Source organism: Pseudoliparis swirei, chromosome 7 (assembly GCF_029220125.1).
Source record: "Pseudoliparis swirei isolate HS2019 ecotype Mariana Trench chromosome 7, NWPU_hadal_v1, whole genome shotgun sequence".
Taxonomy (NCBI): Eukaryota; Metazoa; Chordata; class Actinopteri; order Perciformes; family Liparidae; genus Pseudoliparis; species Pseudoliparis swirei.
The window spans coordinates 23,903,471-23,921,653 of NC_079394.1; the positions used below are offsets into that span (position 1 = coordinate 23,903,471).

The following is an 18,183-nucleotide window of genomic DNA, read 5'->3' on the forward strand; positions in this document are numbered from 1 at the left end:
CTTCATTAATCGGATAGACGATGTTAAGTAGTCAGTAATGAGGTGAATGTTTGAAGAATAAAGCGATAAAGACCCAAATGTTTGGTTCACAAACGTTAATTAGGAATTTATTGACAAACGTAACTCGGGTCGGCTGTGGGACCAACTGACGGATGGGGGGGGGGGGGGGGGGGGGTCTTCGGTTTACTTAGCAGACCTCCTGGTCCTCTTGTCCCAGGAGAAGTTTGCCCCGTAAGACTTCACCCGGGGCTTTGCGGTCCTCTTCTCCGTCACATCGTAGCTCCAACCTGAAGTGAAGACACGGGGGTAAGTGATGGTCGCGTATATTCACTTTGGAGGCGCTCCAAACACAACGGGGTGTTTCGTAGACATCAACAGGCTGCGTGAAGCCAGAGCTTCACTAATCACTCTCGTGGTGCAATAAACAGAGGACGCCAGTTCCTTTGCTTCATTTCAACAAACTCTCCCAGAGGGCTTCAGATGGTTTCAGAGTGAGTCTGTTGAGCTGGATGGAGAACGAGAGCAACTGCGCGTCACCTCTCCGGCGCGGTGATCCCGTCGGTCCACCAGGAGCTACCGCCTCACTACGTCTCATGAGACGTCTCCGTTGCCATTAATGGGTTTCAAAAGGTGCCGTTTTACGACTCATTATCACCTGATGTCAGTCTGGGTTTGAAGGGTTTAACAAGGTGCGAACGTTGAAGGCACGTTTTGCACACCGGGGCGTTTTTATTTATTAATTACCTTCGCGTTGAAAATGCGGAAGGTTATGTTTTGATCGCCGTGTATTTATTTATTCATTTGTATGCTTGTTACTCGCATAACACAAAAAGTATTAAACCGAATCGCATGAAATTTGGTGGGATGATTGGTTATTTTCCGGGGACCATTTGATTAGATTTTGGGATTGATCGGGTCAAAATCATGAAAAGGTCAAAATCTTCACGTACATTTTTATCCAATTGGCATGCAACTAATGCCAAAATGTTCATAATTCAATGCCCAATCTTGTGATATGCGAAGGTATGCGCTCTACCGAGTGCCCATTCTAGTTCTAGTTGTTTTAGTCGCGAGTGCTTTTGTACGGAACGCAAATACTACGCTGCGAAATCAGATTAACTCAAATTCACGAAAAGGAAACGTTGAGAGTTCAACTTTATTTTTGTGCCCTTAAAAGAAAGGGCTTTCCCCCGCAAGGCACAGAAGTCATTTGGCTTGAAGGAATGCACCCCCACGACAGGACCGCGACGGGCGAGACCGACGATGACGTCGCCAGCCAACTTGAAAATGAATCCGTTGTCTCGCCGACCGCTGCAATGCGCAGTCGGCGAGGTGAGCGGAGAGCGAACAGAGAGCCGAGGGCCCTTCTGGACGGTACCACTCCCCAGAGTCGTCCTCGTCCACGCAAATCGGTTTGAGCCTCGTGTCGAGGGTCAGTGTGCGACCATCGCACGTTGGCATCACGATCGCTTTTGATTGCAAATATTTGCAGTGGAGTATTTTTGCATTTTCTTTGTCATTAGTTATGGTGTGTAAAAATCTATCTATCAATCAATCAATATGTATATACAGGACTGTCTCAGAAAATTAGAATATTGTGATGAAGTTCTTTATTTTCTGTAATGCATGACATTTTTGTTTTTTTAATTGCATTGCAGAAAATAAAGAACTTCATCACAATATTCTAATTTTCTGAGACAGTCCTGTATATATTACATCTTTGAATTGATACTACCAATATCCAGAGTACAATGGTCTCTGCTAGACTGTATTTTAGATTGGATAACTGTGCACACTGATCCAGCTGTTACTCGTTACTCCAGCACGGGGCCGATCACGCCCTGATGCAGCACGACTGGCAACCAGCTGACTCGTTATCACATCACAACAGTAACTAACTACTAATAAAACTAATGACATTTTGAAATCTTTCAAAATCCACTTCAATGGTGGTCATACATTTTTATAAAACTTCAAAAACTGTGTGTGTGTGTGTGTGTGTCATTACTCTGTTATGTCATTTTTTAAACCGAGCCGGTCGGCCAGGATTAGCAGAGGCACTGTACTCACCGTTTATATTTAGTTTTACACCAAAGTCACTTTAAATGTCTCCCTCGAAAATGTTTGAAAAACGGATGAATTACCATTTTTCTCGGCGAAAGCGACGGCATCTTCCTTGGAAGAGAAGGAGAGCACCATGTTGGACAAGGGATCCGCCCTGAAAGGCCAAAAAAAGAGCAGTTAGACACAGAAAAAGTCAAAAGAATTGGAGCCGATTATCTGAAGGAATATTTATTGAAATAAATATGTTCCTGTGTTGTGTGCAGACAAGGAGGCTCTTACGTCGAGGACCAGCCCATCAGCGGGTTCTCCCAGCGCTCTCTGGTGTCGAAGTCCATCTTCCACTTCTTGGTGCCGTTGACTCCCGACTGCATGGCCGTTTTGGCCGCCACAAAGATGTGAACCGTGCGCGTTTTGATGTGCTCCTCTGGGACTCCAGTCAGGCTGGTGATGTCCTGAACAGGCAGAAAAACAGTCCGTCAGAAACTCTGTGTTGAGGCCGACGGGCAGCAGGAATCAAAAAGGGGTGGCCGATTGTTTTTAGGGTTCTTGAAAAAGAGGGATGGGCCAACATGTGTTTGGGCCCGGCAGCTCGCCAAGTGATGTAAACGTCAATCGGAGTTTGCCGCATCAATAACTTCCCTCGCGGTTGATTTGATTTGTATCAGCGAGCCACCTGGATCTCAGCAAGACTTTAAAACTTTAATAGAACTTGGAAATACTCCATCGCAGCCGAGAGGGAATTGGGAATAAACACACACGATGAAAGACTTTAGTGTTGTGCAAAAGACACAACATGGGCATCGCGTCAAGAGAAAACAGCCGCGGCCAAACGTGCCGATAGAGGTGAAACCGGTACACCGCCCATCCCTAAATCAAACATATAATATTATAAGAAAATGGACATGTTGTGTTTGCTTTTTGTTGCAGAGCAACCGGCGCTCCTCCAGAAACTGACTCTGGTTGGACTTTATGACCGATGTCTTTTTCCCTCGCCTGCAACGAACAGGAGGCTATGCAAAAGTGTGTGTGTGTGTGTGTGTGTGTGTGTGTGTGTGTGTGTGTGTGTGTGTGTGTGTGCAGAAAGGTCCTCCGACAGTTTGCAGGTGTTGTGAAATACAACTTGTCGTCGTTAGTGGCCGAAAAATGAATTTCGGAAAAATGCTCAGTGGATATAAAAAGAACTTTGGCCTCCGCCAGCACAACTGTTGCTATTAACTTATAAATAAACCTTCCTGTGTTTGAACCCGACAGTGCGATATTTTAATAAAACCAAATAAAATAAAAAAGTCCATCAGTGCTCCATTCGCCAAGTACTTCTCTAAGGCAAGGGTTACACATTTTGGTTTTTTTTATACATGAGGGTACAATTTCACTGATTTAATGCATTTTATAAACAGAAAGAAACGTATTTATATATATATATGTAAAATTCATAAAAGATAAAAAAGTTAATGCTGGATTCAATGGATAAATAAAACATAATAGCCATCTTCATGCTGTTATTCAAGCTGCATTGAGGTAGATGAAATTAATGCCTAATACTTGAGGTGATATATTCCAAACAGTGGCGGCTGGTGAAATTTTTTTGGGGGGGGGGCGCAGTTTAAATAGCACTCAACAATGAGAAGAAAAGAGGTTTTGAGTCGAAAATTGTAAAAAACAAAGCTTTATTTCAAGAACACAGCGTGCTCAACACTGTCCAATAACAACTATCAACACACTGTAACTTTGGGCATGAGAGGTTCAGAGCAGCTTTAAGAAACATTGGGTTGGCTTTCAGAGGTTTGCAAAATAAAAGAGTTTCACCCTCACATGAAAGAGGTTCAGAGCAGAATAGAGTCAGAAAGAGATCACATGTTACATTGGGTGACAGAGGAGACCCACTACTGTAAAGACAAGTAGCCTCCTCTCTTTAAAGTGGTCAAACTTCTCAATAACTCTCTGGTTAAAGTCAATCATGTCTGTAACCAGCCTGTTTCCATTATTCTGGAGGGAATGTGTCTGTTTTTCAGAACTTCTTCTTTGTGTTTTCGATGCCAGTTCAGTCTCCTTCTGCTGCTCTGCTCTGCAAACAGGGTTAGCTTCATGCTGTTAGCTAGTTAGCTCCATACTCTTAGCTAGATAACTGAGGCAAGATTCGTGCTTTACACTTGTCTGCAGCTCTTTAGATCCCTCCCCCCGTTGTAGTCCAGAGAGTTTCAGTCCCAGGACTTTGGAACGACAGACAGGGGAAACTAAACAGCGCATTACTCACTGAGCCTCCAGCTGACCAGCTCCCCGTAGCTCCGTGGAGCTCTCTGGCTGAGGGAACATACCGGTCTCTGATCTGCCGAATAGTCCAGTCACGTGAAATAATAAAACGATGTCAATGAGCGCACATTTTTGTGGCCCAAGATTCACGTTTCATCCTCCAATGAGAAGCCGTCCTTGCCGAAACGACTGAAATGTTTACTCGCTCCCCGCACACACACGTTTGGCCGGAGCCCCGTAAAGGGGGCGGGGCTTCTCTCCGTGATAATGAGTGGCGATATATTATATTTTTTCACATTAACTTAAGTGGTTGTTGACAGGCTGACGGTCTCCCACACACATTTAGCGCGTCAACACGGTATATTTACTATTTAAATGATTTGGCATATAATGTTTTTGACAGGATGTATTTTTTTTCTTCTTCTTTTTCTTTTTCATCTCAAAATTTTAAGAGGGGCGGCGCCCTAGCGCCCTCTATGGACGCACCGCCACTGATTCCAAACCATCAGAAAGTAGGCCAGCGCAAGAAGAGGAGGAGGAGAAGGAGGAGGAGGGGCCTATGGGGGCACTAAATGCATATTCCTGAGCAACTGGAGCCCCTTCAAGCTCCTACCAAGGATCTGGTCCAATTCTTCAGGGAATTAGAAAACAAGCACTGGGAAGTCGGCGACAAAACACAGACGCACCTCCCAGCACGCCGGCACCAGCCACCCAAGACTCCGGGCTTTCCAGGGCGCTCTCCTTTCAATGCGAGATTTTTACACATTTCAATGGCCATTACAACTTCAAAGAATCACATTTTCATCATTGTCTGTCCTCTGCCAGTTGATTTGTAGAGGGGAGGTCGTTGTGCGTGAACTCCACACAAAAGCCTGCCGACCCTTTTGGCAAAGGAGCCCCCGGCGGTATTTAAGCGTCGTCGTTTGCAGGTCCGGTTGCTCGTTTCGGGGAAACATCCTGCGCCGCCGCGCTCGGAGGCCAGACCCGGCAGAATGTAATCATAAACGAGATCTGCTCGCTGAAAAGATTGTTAAAATGAAAGGGGAAAGACGAACAAAGGGGGGGAGGGAGGCGTATGTGGGGGGGGGACTCCACAAGTGCTTGGTAATTATTTCCGGCTGCCCTATCTACTTAACCTTAACAATTCCTTCTCGTCACAGAGAGGAGGAAAACATGTTCTCCTCACCCAGAAGGGGGTTGTGGTGGACGGTTCATGACACAATATCACACAGAACAAGTTGCCGGGGCTTTACAAATCAAAAAGTCTTTTGAAAAAACATTGTTTTCCTTCAGGATATATCTGTGTTTTTTAATTTATTATTTCACTGGGAAACCATCAAAAAGAGAGGTTAGAAAAACTTCCTGTGAGCTTTGGCGGAAAGACAAGAACCATTAAAATACTTTATGCGCGTTGGAGCATAACAGATTTGGAGTTGTGAATCAAGTGCAGACAGCACCTTCTGAGTCGAGGAGAATCAAACGTGCGGTCAGAAACGTTTAGCGGCTCGGCTGTCTGGTCTCTTCTGGATGCGTGGAAATCCCTCTCCGAAATGCTTTCGGAATTACACCCTCGGGGTTAGCAGGCCAGACGATGGTTACGCGGATGTACGTTACATAAACCATAACTGACACATGAGGCCCACTTATGGTGAACTGGCGCAATAATTTGTCCAGATGTAGCGGGCCTTAAATCACATCTTAGGCGTGGATGAGCACAAAAGGTCCTTCATGAATGAGGGAGGATGTGTCAAAACAAAAGCTCTGCCAAATCACTGAAAACCCTCTGCTCATTATCTGGCATTGTTTGCAAAAATACGAGTCTAGACTTCTATGATACTTGCATGCATTACACTGAAAGCCAGGAGGGTTATCGGCATAACAGACTCACCCACAATACCCGGATTCACAAAGAGAACGATTGTGACTGGAATGTGGTGTGTTCCCAGGAAGACTAGAGAGGGCCATCACAAAAGGAAAACCCACACGGTGGGCACTTTTTCTTCTGCCATGTACAGGAAGCAAAATGAGAACTATCAAGTTTGACACTATTCACAGGGCCTTCACGGGGCCCGACAATACCTGGCTGGGCAGGCAGAATGCCGGGCTTAAGAAAGGGGGGAAAGGGGCTGGCAAAGTCCCCGTCATGTGAAAGCGTGTCCATATTTCTGACACCTCCAGGCTACGTGCCAAATAAAGAGCATAGGGACTTGTTGCTGTGGGGCCACTGGGCCCATCAGAATGCTGAGAGCTGGTACCCCTAATACTCCCAACCGAGACCCGAGCTGGAAGATTTCCGGGTAAACACCATTCAAAGTCCTCGATGTGAGTCAGTGGTGAAACATTAAGGAGATGACTAGATATCGGGTGTCAAAAAGCAAGAAAAGTACAAAGAAGAGCTACAGAGGAGTTGTCTTAGGGTTAGATTGTGAATAAAACCACCCAGTTACATCTTGGTAGTCATTTCTCCCTTTGCAGAAGTCTCCTACAAATTAGTACATAAGCTGTGGTGTAAATTATGAAAATCAATTGTGATGTTTTTTTAGTTGGTCAACTATACACACTTTAAATCTTCCTTAACAATAAACTTGGGAAATAACAGCACAAACACGAAAGGCTAATGTGAATAGAACCAATAAGGAGTGGACGATCCCCCCCCTCCCATCAGCCGTAGAAATATACTGATTTAAAGGAACAGTCCAACATTTTGTGACATGCCATTCTTGGCGTTCTAGCCGAGTTAGATGAGATTCCACTGATATCTGTCCATTAGGTGTGAAACTGTAAACTGAGCATAAAGAATGGAAACAGCTCCCTCCTGGAGTTTAACCCAGACCACAGGAGTAAACATCTGGACCGCGTCGGGTTTAAAACACTAAACTGTGGCCAAGTCGTCACCGGGGGAGTCGGCGGTGTCGGTATTGTGAATTCTTGTCGTGCTCCCATCAAAAGCCGATTTGTTCTCAAAGTGAACTGAAGATATGTTTGGAGGCAAATTATTCCAGATTCCTTTATTTTAATACATTCAACAGTATTAAGAAAGTGTTGTTCTGGATTACACATCCAACACGAGATTGTGTAAAGACCCTGAGTTACATCCCATGACCATTATGAACGTGCCAGACGCCGATGTTGGTTTAATGGAAAACAAGCCAAGACAACCTTCCAGCTTCAGGACGGGGGTTTGGGAGGCACCGAGGAGGCAGGTTGGGGGGGCTTGGTTTGGCCTCCAGGGTTGAATCCTGCAGCGTTTATTCAAACTGAAACCTACACTCGACACATTTGCTACCACTTGACAGCTTTACTGTTCATTTCTTCTCCGCTCCGAGCGCATCCGCCATCGCTCGCTCTCTAGACCACACACTCGCAACGCCCGCTACGCTCTTATAACATATGCGTGGAACCGGGTCAGGGGCCGACCGACATAGGATCGAAGCACCGCACGTACGAAACACATTTACGGGACGGATGTAAATCTATGCAGACAGAAATTAAACTGTGGCTCCAAAACGTCTCGAGCGATGTTTTTCTGTTGGAAGGCATCAACAGCTGGAACAGTGTCGAGGGCCGAAACACCCGACACAACTCCGGCGACATCCACACAAACCTCCGTCTGTCCGGGTGGTTCAGCATCGTTTGACTCGTTCATGTAGACGTGACGGTGTGAACAGATGCAGGTGGTTTAGTTGCAGAAAACACTTCTGAGGAAGAACCGCGACGGCGAAAAGTGGGACCAGAAATGTCTTCGCTCGGACCGACGACGAGGTCAAACTGTACCAATCTGGAAAGGCCACGTCGTGACCGCTAAGACCCAATTAAGTAGCGGAAGCGGATCGCCTACGTCGTCGTTTTCAAAGCTCTAAAACTCTGCCTTGTAGAGTGTAAATGTTCCTGCAGTTAAGAAGTGTTTTTGCAGGAATTTCATCTATAAAGAAAACTAGACGATCACTTTCGGAGGCATCCTCGGAGGAAACGGTGAAGTAAAAACAACAACCAGATACATTTTGATGAAAATATCAATTGCACGGAGAGGTCTGAAAAGCGGTTCCCACTGGTGTACTTTGGCTAAACTTGGACAAGAACTTCAAAACAGGTGAGGATGTCGACCCGGTCTTCTGATCACCTTTTCTGCTCGTTCGCTTAGCGAGTAGCCGAACAATCATCCGATATTCCCTTTGTGTATATTTCGAACAAGAGGATCGTTTTAAACCTAAAATAAACCCCGGAGGAGGAAATTCGCATCTGTTCTTGCAATGATCCCGGCTCAATTCTGAAGCGAGACTTGTGTAAGAAAGACGTGGGGTGAATTTATTGACTTAGATTGTTTGAGCCATCTAATGGAGGAAAAACACCAAATATTCTCTGGTTACGTAAGGGTTTGCTGTTTCCTTTAAATTACTATTAGAAACTAAATATGTTTGGGTTTTGAACAGTTAGTTGGACTGAACAAGTCAATACAAAAAGATATCACCATGGTTCAGGAGGTTAGTCACTATTTTCAGGTTGGTTTTTTTATCGACAAAGCAAAGACACAATCAACAGATTAATCAATGAAGCAAATATCCCAGAACATCGTCCTTAAATTAACTGAGAACACACCGGTGGTCTTGTTTTTAAATCTAATCGGAGGCCTCTCCCGAGTGCATTCCCATTAGTGCAGTTACTAAACAAATAAAGGACGTTTGTGCATGACCGGCTCGGACAAAGCATGTCTAGCGTCACCACCACAGCGGTGTGGGTAACGGTGGACACAAGTACAGTCCAGTTCGTCTCAGAACGAACCCCCCCCCCCCCCCCACATGCCAAACATTTCGCCTTGGCAGCCAGGAGGGGTCATGAGGTCAGCCGAGCTGAATCATGTTGAGTCAGCATGTGGTGAAAGCCCAAACACATCACCCTTAACCCCCCACTGTCCAGCCCACACCCAGACCGAGAGCCTCACTCGTCAGCCTCGGCCGGTTCCCACCTTCAGACCCCTTTGAAGTGGAGAAAGCGTGCCAATTACTGATTGGACATCGGGGGTGGGGAGGTGGAGGGCGGCATGTCTCTAATAGAAACAAATATGATATTTATTCCCTCATGTGTGGGAGTGGTTTAACACCGGAGAACGCAAAGCAGCTGGCATGAGGGTCATCTCAATTCTCACATTACGCATACCAGTGAAGAATCGGAAGGAGGGTGGGGGGACGGGGGACGGGCATTTATGAACGCATTGACTGCAAACACACTTGTTTGTGTTGTCCTGGCGGCATTTCAAAAGACGCCGGCAGTTCAAGTGTGTTTTCATGGGTATTCTTTTGTTAATAACCTCAGAACCATCGTGATTTATCAAAACAAACACCAAACGGGTCACGGTTCAGTTCGCCTGCATCTCATCTGTAAACTAAACGTCTTTGGAGGCCTCGGCCTGAAGAAGGTCCAGCAATTATTTGTCATTGTTAAACCACCGATTATCCTGCAGGCCGCTTAACGTAACATCGCTTCCTCGACCCCGTGCTCACGTCCCGTTTGGTCTGACGAACGGCGCAAAGACCAAAGATGCGTTCAGTGCGCTCGCTGTTTTTGTCGTTGTGGCCGACATTAGAAACCCTTCTGGAAGGGGTAGGAAAAATCAGAATAAGAGCGCAATTAAACTGGAAGTGTAGACAAACAGAAGTAGCGGGCCCGTGTTAGCGGCCAGACACTTCCGAAAAGTACCCGTCGCTGACGGGGTCTGAGGAGTCCTCCTAAGAGGCTTAGTCTCTGTGGAAGAGTGTTAACACATGAAATAGCATTTAGTGGACGATACATAATAAAGCCTCTTTTCTGGCACTCTTCAAAGACCGACATCCTCTGACCCGCTACTCCAAACTTGAGCCGAGGGGAGAGTTTTGCATAAGCGCGCGCCGCCGTGTGAGAGGGCGAACCAGACAAAACAGACACTTAAGTTGTCTATGTTGTGCGACGGAGGGAGGAAGGGTGGGAGAGGAGGATGAGAGGGGGGATGGTGAACGTAGTCTGCTCCACTGCAAGTCTCTCTGTGTCTGAGGCCAGGCCGGCTGAGCGGACACAGGCTTAAAACAGCGTCTCCATAGTTGGGATAGCTGTTTGTTATTTTTTATTATCGTCTTTGTTGCATCTGCAAGCTTATTTTCTCGCAATAGAATAATACCCGTTTGATGTCTCCGTGGTCCAAAGTATCCTCCTACTTTGACCAGCGACACTCACAATAATTCAGCGGAAATTGAGTTCTCAAGCTAAAGTTGCGCGTCCAATTGAAGACGTCCAACTGAGCCGGCTCACTTTGAGCGATTGGGCATTCGGGGGATTAACGATCCGATATCTTCCGCGCAATGAATCCTGATCGACGGACTCCGGCTATTTCAAATCTGATTTCAATTTAGCCTTTGAAAAAAACGACCAAAACAACATTGCCGCATTCAAACCCCGACATCTTTTGTCCAGACGCGTCACGTTGCCGCCCGATCGAGCGCTAGGCTTTGAACGCACGGGAAGCCAAATATTTCAGACGAGCGAACCGTAAAACACGCCGAGCATCGGAAGGTCGTACCAATTTACCTACCTTCTTCCCTCTCTCTCCCCTCCCCCCCCCCCGCACTCTAACAACTGGCCTCCTCTGTCTCGTAAAAAGGCGCCTAGTGCCTTTAGAGAACTCTATAACGAGGCTTCACGAGCGCTTTAAGATGATGGTGTCGTCTTTATGTGGAGAGAGGGCAGCGCACTTGGCCACGGCTGAAGCGCGAGCGGAGGACATCGTGTTACGGGCCCGCCGGAGCAGCTGCCAGGGACCCGGGCGCGAAGCGAAAGGCCCGACTCTAATTGAAGGAGGTCACAGACGTTTCGTGTAACGCCGTGTATCACTGGCCAGCCGGCCGGACCCTGGGAGCTGCCCAGCAGGCTTAATCAAACAGTCATGAACTCATGACGAACAAAGGCAGGTCGGCTTGGCCACTGCGGGGAACAGCTTTGGGCTCAGGCGCTCCATCACGCAGGTCGTTTTATTCGCCCTCATTAATCACATTCAGACAACGCCTTCAAACTTTTTGCTCCTATTTGAAAGCGCACAACAGCAGCAATCACAAACTTGCATTAAGTTTGACATTTGAATGTTGTTTTCAATATTTAATCTGCCGTCTCAATCATTTGTTCTATTATTAAAATGTGAGAAAAAGGGTATGCCATCACCATTTTCATCGAGCTCTGGTATCCAGGTTTAAAATGCACGCAATATTTAGCACCAGACGGCACAACCTCACAAGAACCACGCAAAAAAAGGAATTTGGGATTTGGAAAAATTACTTTAAAATTTTAATTGGTTTTTTTAGGCCACTTTTGAACACAAAAATGTGACGACCTTTTCAGAAGATATGGCAAACTTGTATAAAAAGAGGGTTCTTTTCATGTCTAGTTGAAAACAACCCTCTCCTTTTAACTCGGGTGTTAGTCTCCACTGAGGGAATTAACGGGCTCTTAAGCAGCTAACGGCTCCACCACGGGGACCACCTAGTCACTCACTTTGTCTATCTGCCGTTTTCTGTGAGACGGAAAGTGTGCAGCGGGTTTCATAGAGCTCTACTACCAAAACAATGAGCTGATAAACACAGAAAGCTCAGGAATGGTTCTCCCTACAAGTCCATAGTTATCATGAGGCAAAAAAAATACTATGATTAAAGCCATTTTAATGACTTATCAAATAGTTGGAGGGTCTCTTTTTTTGTCCGCAGCCTCCTGCTAAATTATTTACACATCCCATTAAAAGGAAATCCTCTTCACTGGATGAGTTCACAGTATTGACCCGCGAGAGGACTCCTGCCCTTCATGGCTTTAATTTGCCTGTAACAGAGAGGGCCCGACACACTGCGGAGACACACGTTCCTGCGAAGGTGTGCATATTTTGGGACAGACGAGAACCAAGGACACGATAACGGGTGTCGCAGAAACATTTTTCTTTTTTTTTGAGCGAGTTCAAAATATCATTTACCCGAGCCAAAATGCAACCTTGTCTCAATGAGGTTATTGTGCACGATAGAGAACGAGAGGGACAAACACGCAAACCCGGGATAACCTCGGAGCGGATCGAGACCGCTGTCTGATTGGTCGAACCAGAAAGCAATTCGCACTTATTGACGGCCTGATGAGTGACTGGCGCCGATATATGCCCCCAATGCCCAAGAGGGAGAGCGCTCCCGTTGCCCACTGTACTGTAAACAGCTGAGGGCCTCTCTCTCTCTCTCTCTTTTGGCCCGTCTGGGAGAGCATTAGAGCAACAGCGTGCCACAAAGGAACCTCTGTGGCCGACAAACTCTGAAGTGGCCACTGTCTTTTTTTATCGCGAGTCTCAGGTTGTCTCTCAAACTTTTTTCCATGCAAGCTTCTTTTCTTTCAACCCCCTCCTCGTTTTTTTTTAGAGGCCCTTTTTTCTCTCGCTCTCCTCCCCTCTGCTGTTCCTCTCAGTGGCCCCCACTGAGAGGACAGAGACAGACACTCCACTCAGCCAAAGGTTTGTCTGCCAGTATGGTCAGCTTTGGTCTGGAACAAAGGCGTACCGACGCTGCCCACACACAGAACCCCCCCCCCCCAACACACACACACACACACACTCCCCAAAACAAGTCCACAACAGACTCCCACATTCTCCACAAACTCCCTCTTTCTCCGCTATCTCCTATCTCCTCTGTTCTTTTAATGACGCGGCGTTCACTTCAAAAGATCATTCCTTGTTTCGAGCGGTTGGTAACCTTGGCCACTTCAAATGCATGCTTACCGATGTTTAGGCTGCACTTCAACCCACTTAATGAAAAGAGGCCCAGAGGACCCTGTGTGATGAAATATAAAGCTATCCACAGCTGTACCGCATCATTCGCAGAAAAAAAGAAGCGGGAAAAAAAATTTAATTCTGAATTCATCGCCACCCGTTGACCCGTGAGCCGACTTTGATTACACATTTTTAATTGAAACCCGCTCTTCGAGTTCTTTCGGCCAAACCGCAGCCTGTTGGCGAGTGTACGGCTGCTCACAGAACGCCACAGACCTCGACCAACTACTGACAGTGAATGGATCCAAATACAGCATGTTCACCATCCTGCTCAGTCACCATCAAATGATCGGGGCGCTCACGGTTATCGACACACACGACCCACACGACCCACAATGCAACAGGACACAGCTGGTGGAGAATCAGCAATGTTTCCCTTCTGTTATTGGGTCACAGTATCCATACAACGTTTAAGGGCGTTGCCATGTATTCGTTTAACCAGAAGAGTGGTTATCGATAAATCTGCTGATTGTTTTGTGGATTAGTCTAGTTTAGTGCACAAAATGTAAAACAAGTATTACAAATATTCCCATCACCACAGAGAAACGCTTGACATTATCTAAATGGAAGAGCAGAAACCAGAGAATGTTTGGCATTGGTTTTTTAAATTACTTATTCAAAATCTGGCTGATTACTTTCTGTCCATCGACCGATGGGTATATTGACTATACGCCACCCTGTTATAATGGTAGGGGAAACACTATGTATGTATATATATCTATATATCTATAGATATATATATATATTAGTGCTGTGAAAAATAACGCATTAACGCGTTATGATTAAATTACAGGATTAATTAGTTTGTTTTTTTAACGCATTTAACGCATGCGCAGAATGAGCTTCCAATCCGTCTGTTGTTGGTCGTCTCTAACCAGCAGCATGTCATTCTGTCTCTACGTGTCGCGTTAACACTTCTCGGCTCTCCGTCTCGCGCGCCGCAGAGCTCCGATGCCGGCGTGTGCCCATCGGGACGAAAAAAAGTCACTTGCACCCCCCCCTCACCTGAGTAACTCACTGAAAAAGTTATGTGCACCCCTGTATATAAATGTATATATTCGTCTTTTGTCATAAATCTTTATGTTCTCACAAAAATATACCGAGAATATCGGTAATATGTGATTAATCATGATTAATCCACAGAAACCTGTGATAAATTTGATTAAAATGTTTAATCGTTTCACAGCCCTAATATATATATATAAATAAATTAAGAGAGACAATCTGCTACAATCTGTGTGCAGTGTCGACACTATGGAAATGTAGGAAGAGGCCACGACAGGCTGGATAAGCTGTTTACAGAATGCGAGCTACGTCAATAGAGGCGTTGCAACCAACATGCATATGTTGTTGATTCCAAACCAAAAAAAGCAACTGTCAAAGAATTCAATGATTTCTTGTCTGATGATCAGTGTCCCCTCGAGTACATTTGTCTGTAGAAATAACTTGTCAAACTGTAAGCTGGAAAAGTTTAAAAGTGACCTCAACATCAGCTCTATTAATGCTGTTGCACCAAAAGAATAAAGTCAAGAGACGTTTTGTTTGTTTTTTAAGTGCTGTGGTTACAAAATGTTGCAAGATACTAAGATGTGTTTTGAATAGCTAGTGTGACCTCATTGGTATGAAACAACTATCCCACATATACAATTTACAATATGGGTACAGATTTATTAAAGCTTGAAATTTGGCCCATACCTCAAATGATGTTCCCTTTTTTTGTATTTAGCCTAATAGCAGATCGGAATTTTAATGCAAAAAAAACATGATTATAATAAATGATTTGACCTAAATTCCATTGCATAAAATGACGATTCAGTAGCTGGAGCAACTTCTTCAATAACTTTTCATCAAAGGGTGATAGGTGTGCCGACTAGAGGATTAGCGGGAGCTGCGAGCTCACGCAGGACTACCTAGAATAACTTTTACCCTCATATTGTCACAAACGGTCTAATAATACAAGCTCATTTTGGCAATGGATTAAGGAGTTTCTTTTGTAACAATTTTTCCAGGAGGGTAATCGGAAGACAGAAGATCAGACAAACATCAATCGGTGTCACGTCGACCTCAGAGGGATACTCACCAATTTCTCATTCACAGTAATAAGTTGCGTGTCTTGTCCCGGTCTCTCGGCCAGCCTTGATGTTGATGTGCTCGCAGACCTGAAACCAGTAGATGGACGTTAAATGCCGAGCACACACTGTCAAAGGTGGCCCGGTAACAGAGAACTAAAACTAAATTACACAAACAAATTACACTCCGCCATCGCCCCCCCCCCACCCTCCCATATCTTGGAGGCAGCGGCGGTGGGGCGAGGATACGGCGAACATAAAGAGACAAGGAGGGACCCCCCCCGCCCGCCCGCCACCTATTAGTTCTGTCTGGTGAATCTCTGGCAGACTCTCATCTTAATGACAGGACGTGCTTAATGCTGGCCGTGGTCGTCTGGCAGCGAGGACTGTGCGGCTCTTTGTGAATGTGCAGCCGTGTCCCGTCACAAAACAGCAACGTGCCATCGAAGGCTCGGCGAGTGAAGGGCCGATCCAGAGAATCACACTCGAGATAACAACCCTGAGAAATCTCAATTATAGATTGATTTGGATTGTTTAATGCCCCCCTGCGATTTTCTGATATCTGAATTTAAACATAAAGAAGATCAGGGACACCATTCTGACCAACTTGGTTTCTGGTGTGAAAATGCTACATAGATGCAGCTTTTATTTATTTATTATATATTCTATTCCCTCAAGTCATCGCTTGAATGAGATACCACTTCTGATCACTAGTTCTAGTTCCATCTAATGATGGAGAATGCCACATTTTTGTTAGTTTGAGGTTTTTTAAATGAGTGGTTATCTACGACTTACATTTTATGCAATTATCAATGAAATGTTTTGAGATCTTGACTGCCAATCTGATAAAATGCATAAATTCACAATTCGCAACTGTTAACTAAAATAATGTATTGATCAATCATCAATGAACATTGTTAATTGTTTTATTACTCTTCAACAGGACCATGTGCAACATTTTGTCAAACTATTTGCTCAACTATTGATCTTCTTTTTACCTCACGTCACCAAAGAGTCTTAAACGCCAACGATATCAGCCAACAAACTGTCGTATCAAATATTAATTTCTTAACATTGGGTACTTCTGGGCGCACATTCAGGCCATGAAATCAATTTTTTATTCATGCATCTTTCCTTTAAGCAATGCAATCAAACCCGTCATCTGAAATGTCGTGAGCTCATCGCACAACGTTGCCAATGTCTAATAGTAAAGCGGAAGAGGCCTTGTATTGTGTAAAGAAAGTCTCACAATGGTGATGAAGTAACATGACAGATATTACACTTTGCTGGAGAATTAATCATGATGTGTGCAACAGTGTTTAGGTCACAACACATGAAGTACACTTTGAAATGGGAAAGAACAGAATATGCCCAGCTAAGATAATACGTTATATAAGAACAACTGTAACACACAATGCAGAGGCTCATATGTTACTGCAAGACACACATTGTGTCTCAACCGAGAAGCAGCAGACCGGCTGTAGGGCGAGCTGAGCCGTCAGGTTGGAGCTCGCTGTGAGCAGGTCAGGCCGCGTGACCTTTCCGGTGAGGTCCGTTACAGAGGAAAGTCCCCGGATGTTGGTCCCGGTCCAGCAGCACGCTGGTGGCGCAGTGAGCAGCGAGGACTGACGTTTAGTCTCAAATTGATTTATAACGGGACCAGCTGAACCTAACTGTAGCTAATTAGCGAGCTAGCCAAGTGCTGTAAGGAAACTGCAGCCTCGACGTGAAGACAGACGAGTCGCCTTAAAGACTTAAAGCACGAGCAATGACGCAGTTAGTTACGCGTTTAAACTCACATCTCGAGCCCTAAATACATAGCGAAACCCTATAACGTGATTTATTTCAGTGCTTCACCGCCGGCTAGCTTAGAGTCACTTCCTAGCCGGTGACCCACACACGGCCTGCTTACGTCGTCTTTGGTCGACATGTTTCCAACAAAAAGACTCGCAGTAACACGCTAAGAAGATAAAGTTAATAAGCACTTCATGCCGAATTACCTGATAGGATTCAGGGCCAATTTATACGCTGCATTGAGCAGAGAAGCACGTCCCAAACCGAGAAGTGACATTGAGGACGCCATGTTTGTTGTCAATGACGTACGGAGAGCGCAGAGGAACAAACCGAGCGAGCGAGCTGGCGGGCGAACACAGCTGGCTGAGAAATGGAGGACTGGTGCCAGCAGCCGAGATTACTTTACATGGATGCCTTACATGCAGCGGGACATGTCCAGACACATCTACCGTCTATTTACGCCGCGGATGTGTGTTCCATAGCACAGATAACGTGGAGGATGGTGTTAATGGAAAGAAACTCAGCACATCCACAGGGATTAACCTTTGGTCGAGAAGGCTCATCTTGGGTTTGATCAAACCCTTTTATTCTCACATTTTTGCTTCGTCATCTATAAGACTGTGATGCAAATATGTCTTGTTTATTACAATATACCATATTGTTATGCTTCATTAAATGGTTTTGATTTGTTTCATATATTCTGATAGTTCTTCCACCTGATTGTGTAACTGGTGTATGAATTTAAAAATGCTAATTCACAGATCATGGGGTGATTGTAAGGGCCATTATTGACTGTACTGAGCATTATACCGTTGGCGTTATGTGTGTGTCCGCAGATACTTCACAAACTGTTTTAAGAAATATTAGTATACATTTATTTGCCGTGTTAATGACTGAAAATGAAATCATCTTGAGTTTTATCAAACATAAAGTGTAATACTTATCAGTCTCAGCTAAGGCATTGGTACAGCTGTATCTTTATAAGGCATTGGGAGGTCTATGTATTTTAATTGTACTGTTTGGATGTGTTTTGTTCTATTTGGGGACCCTGAGTCTGAAATAAAGTGTTATTGAATAGCCTAATAAACCCAGAGATATAAAAGGACTGATTCCACAGTATGAAATATATTTCAAACATCATTCACAGTAGATAAATATATCTCATCTCACTGTGTACTTTGCTCCACCATATAT

The 18,183-nt window shown here is 45.1% G+C and overlaps 1 protein-coding gene across 1 annotated transcript; it reads right to left on the bottom strand.

The window, feature by feature from the left end:
• Positions 1-80: 80 nt before the first annotated feature.
• Positions 81-17,329, bottom strand: ndufs4 (NADH:ubiquinone oxidoreductase subunit S4). The gene is made up of 5 exons (XM_056419880.1): positions 17,196-17,329; positions 15,207-15,285; positions 2,344-2,516; positions 2,145-2,218; positions 81-287 (listed from the first exon to the last, which is right to left on the bottom strand). The coding sequence occupies exons 1-5, from the start codon at positions 17,276-17,278 to the stop codon at positions 184-186; spliced, it is 513 nt and encodes a 170-aa protein (XP_056275855.1). The 5' UTR covers positions 17,279-17,329; the 3' UTR covers positions 81-183.
• Between the last annotated feature and the right edge of the window lie 854 nt (positions 17,330-18,183).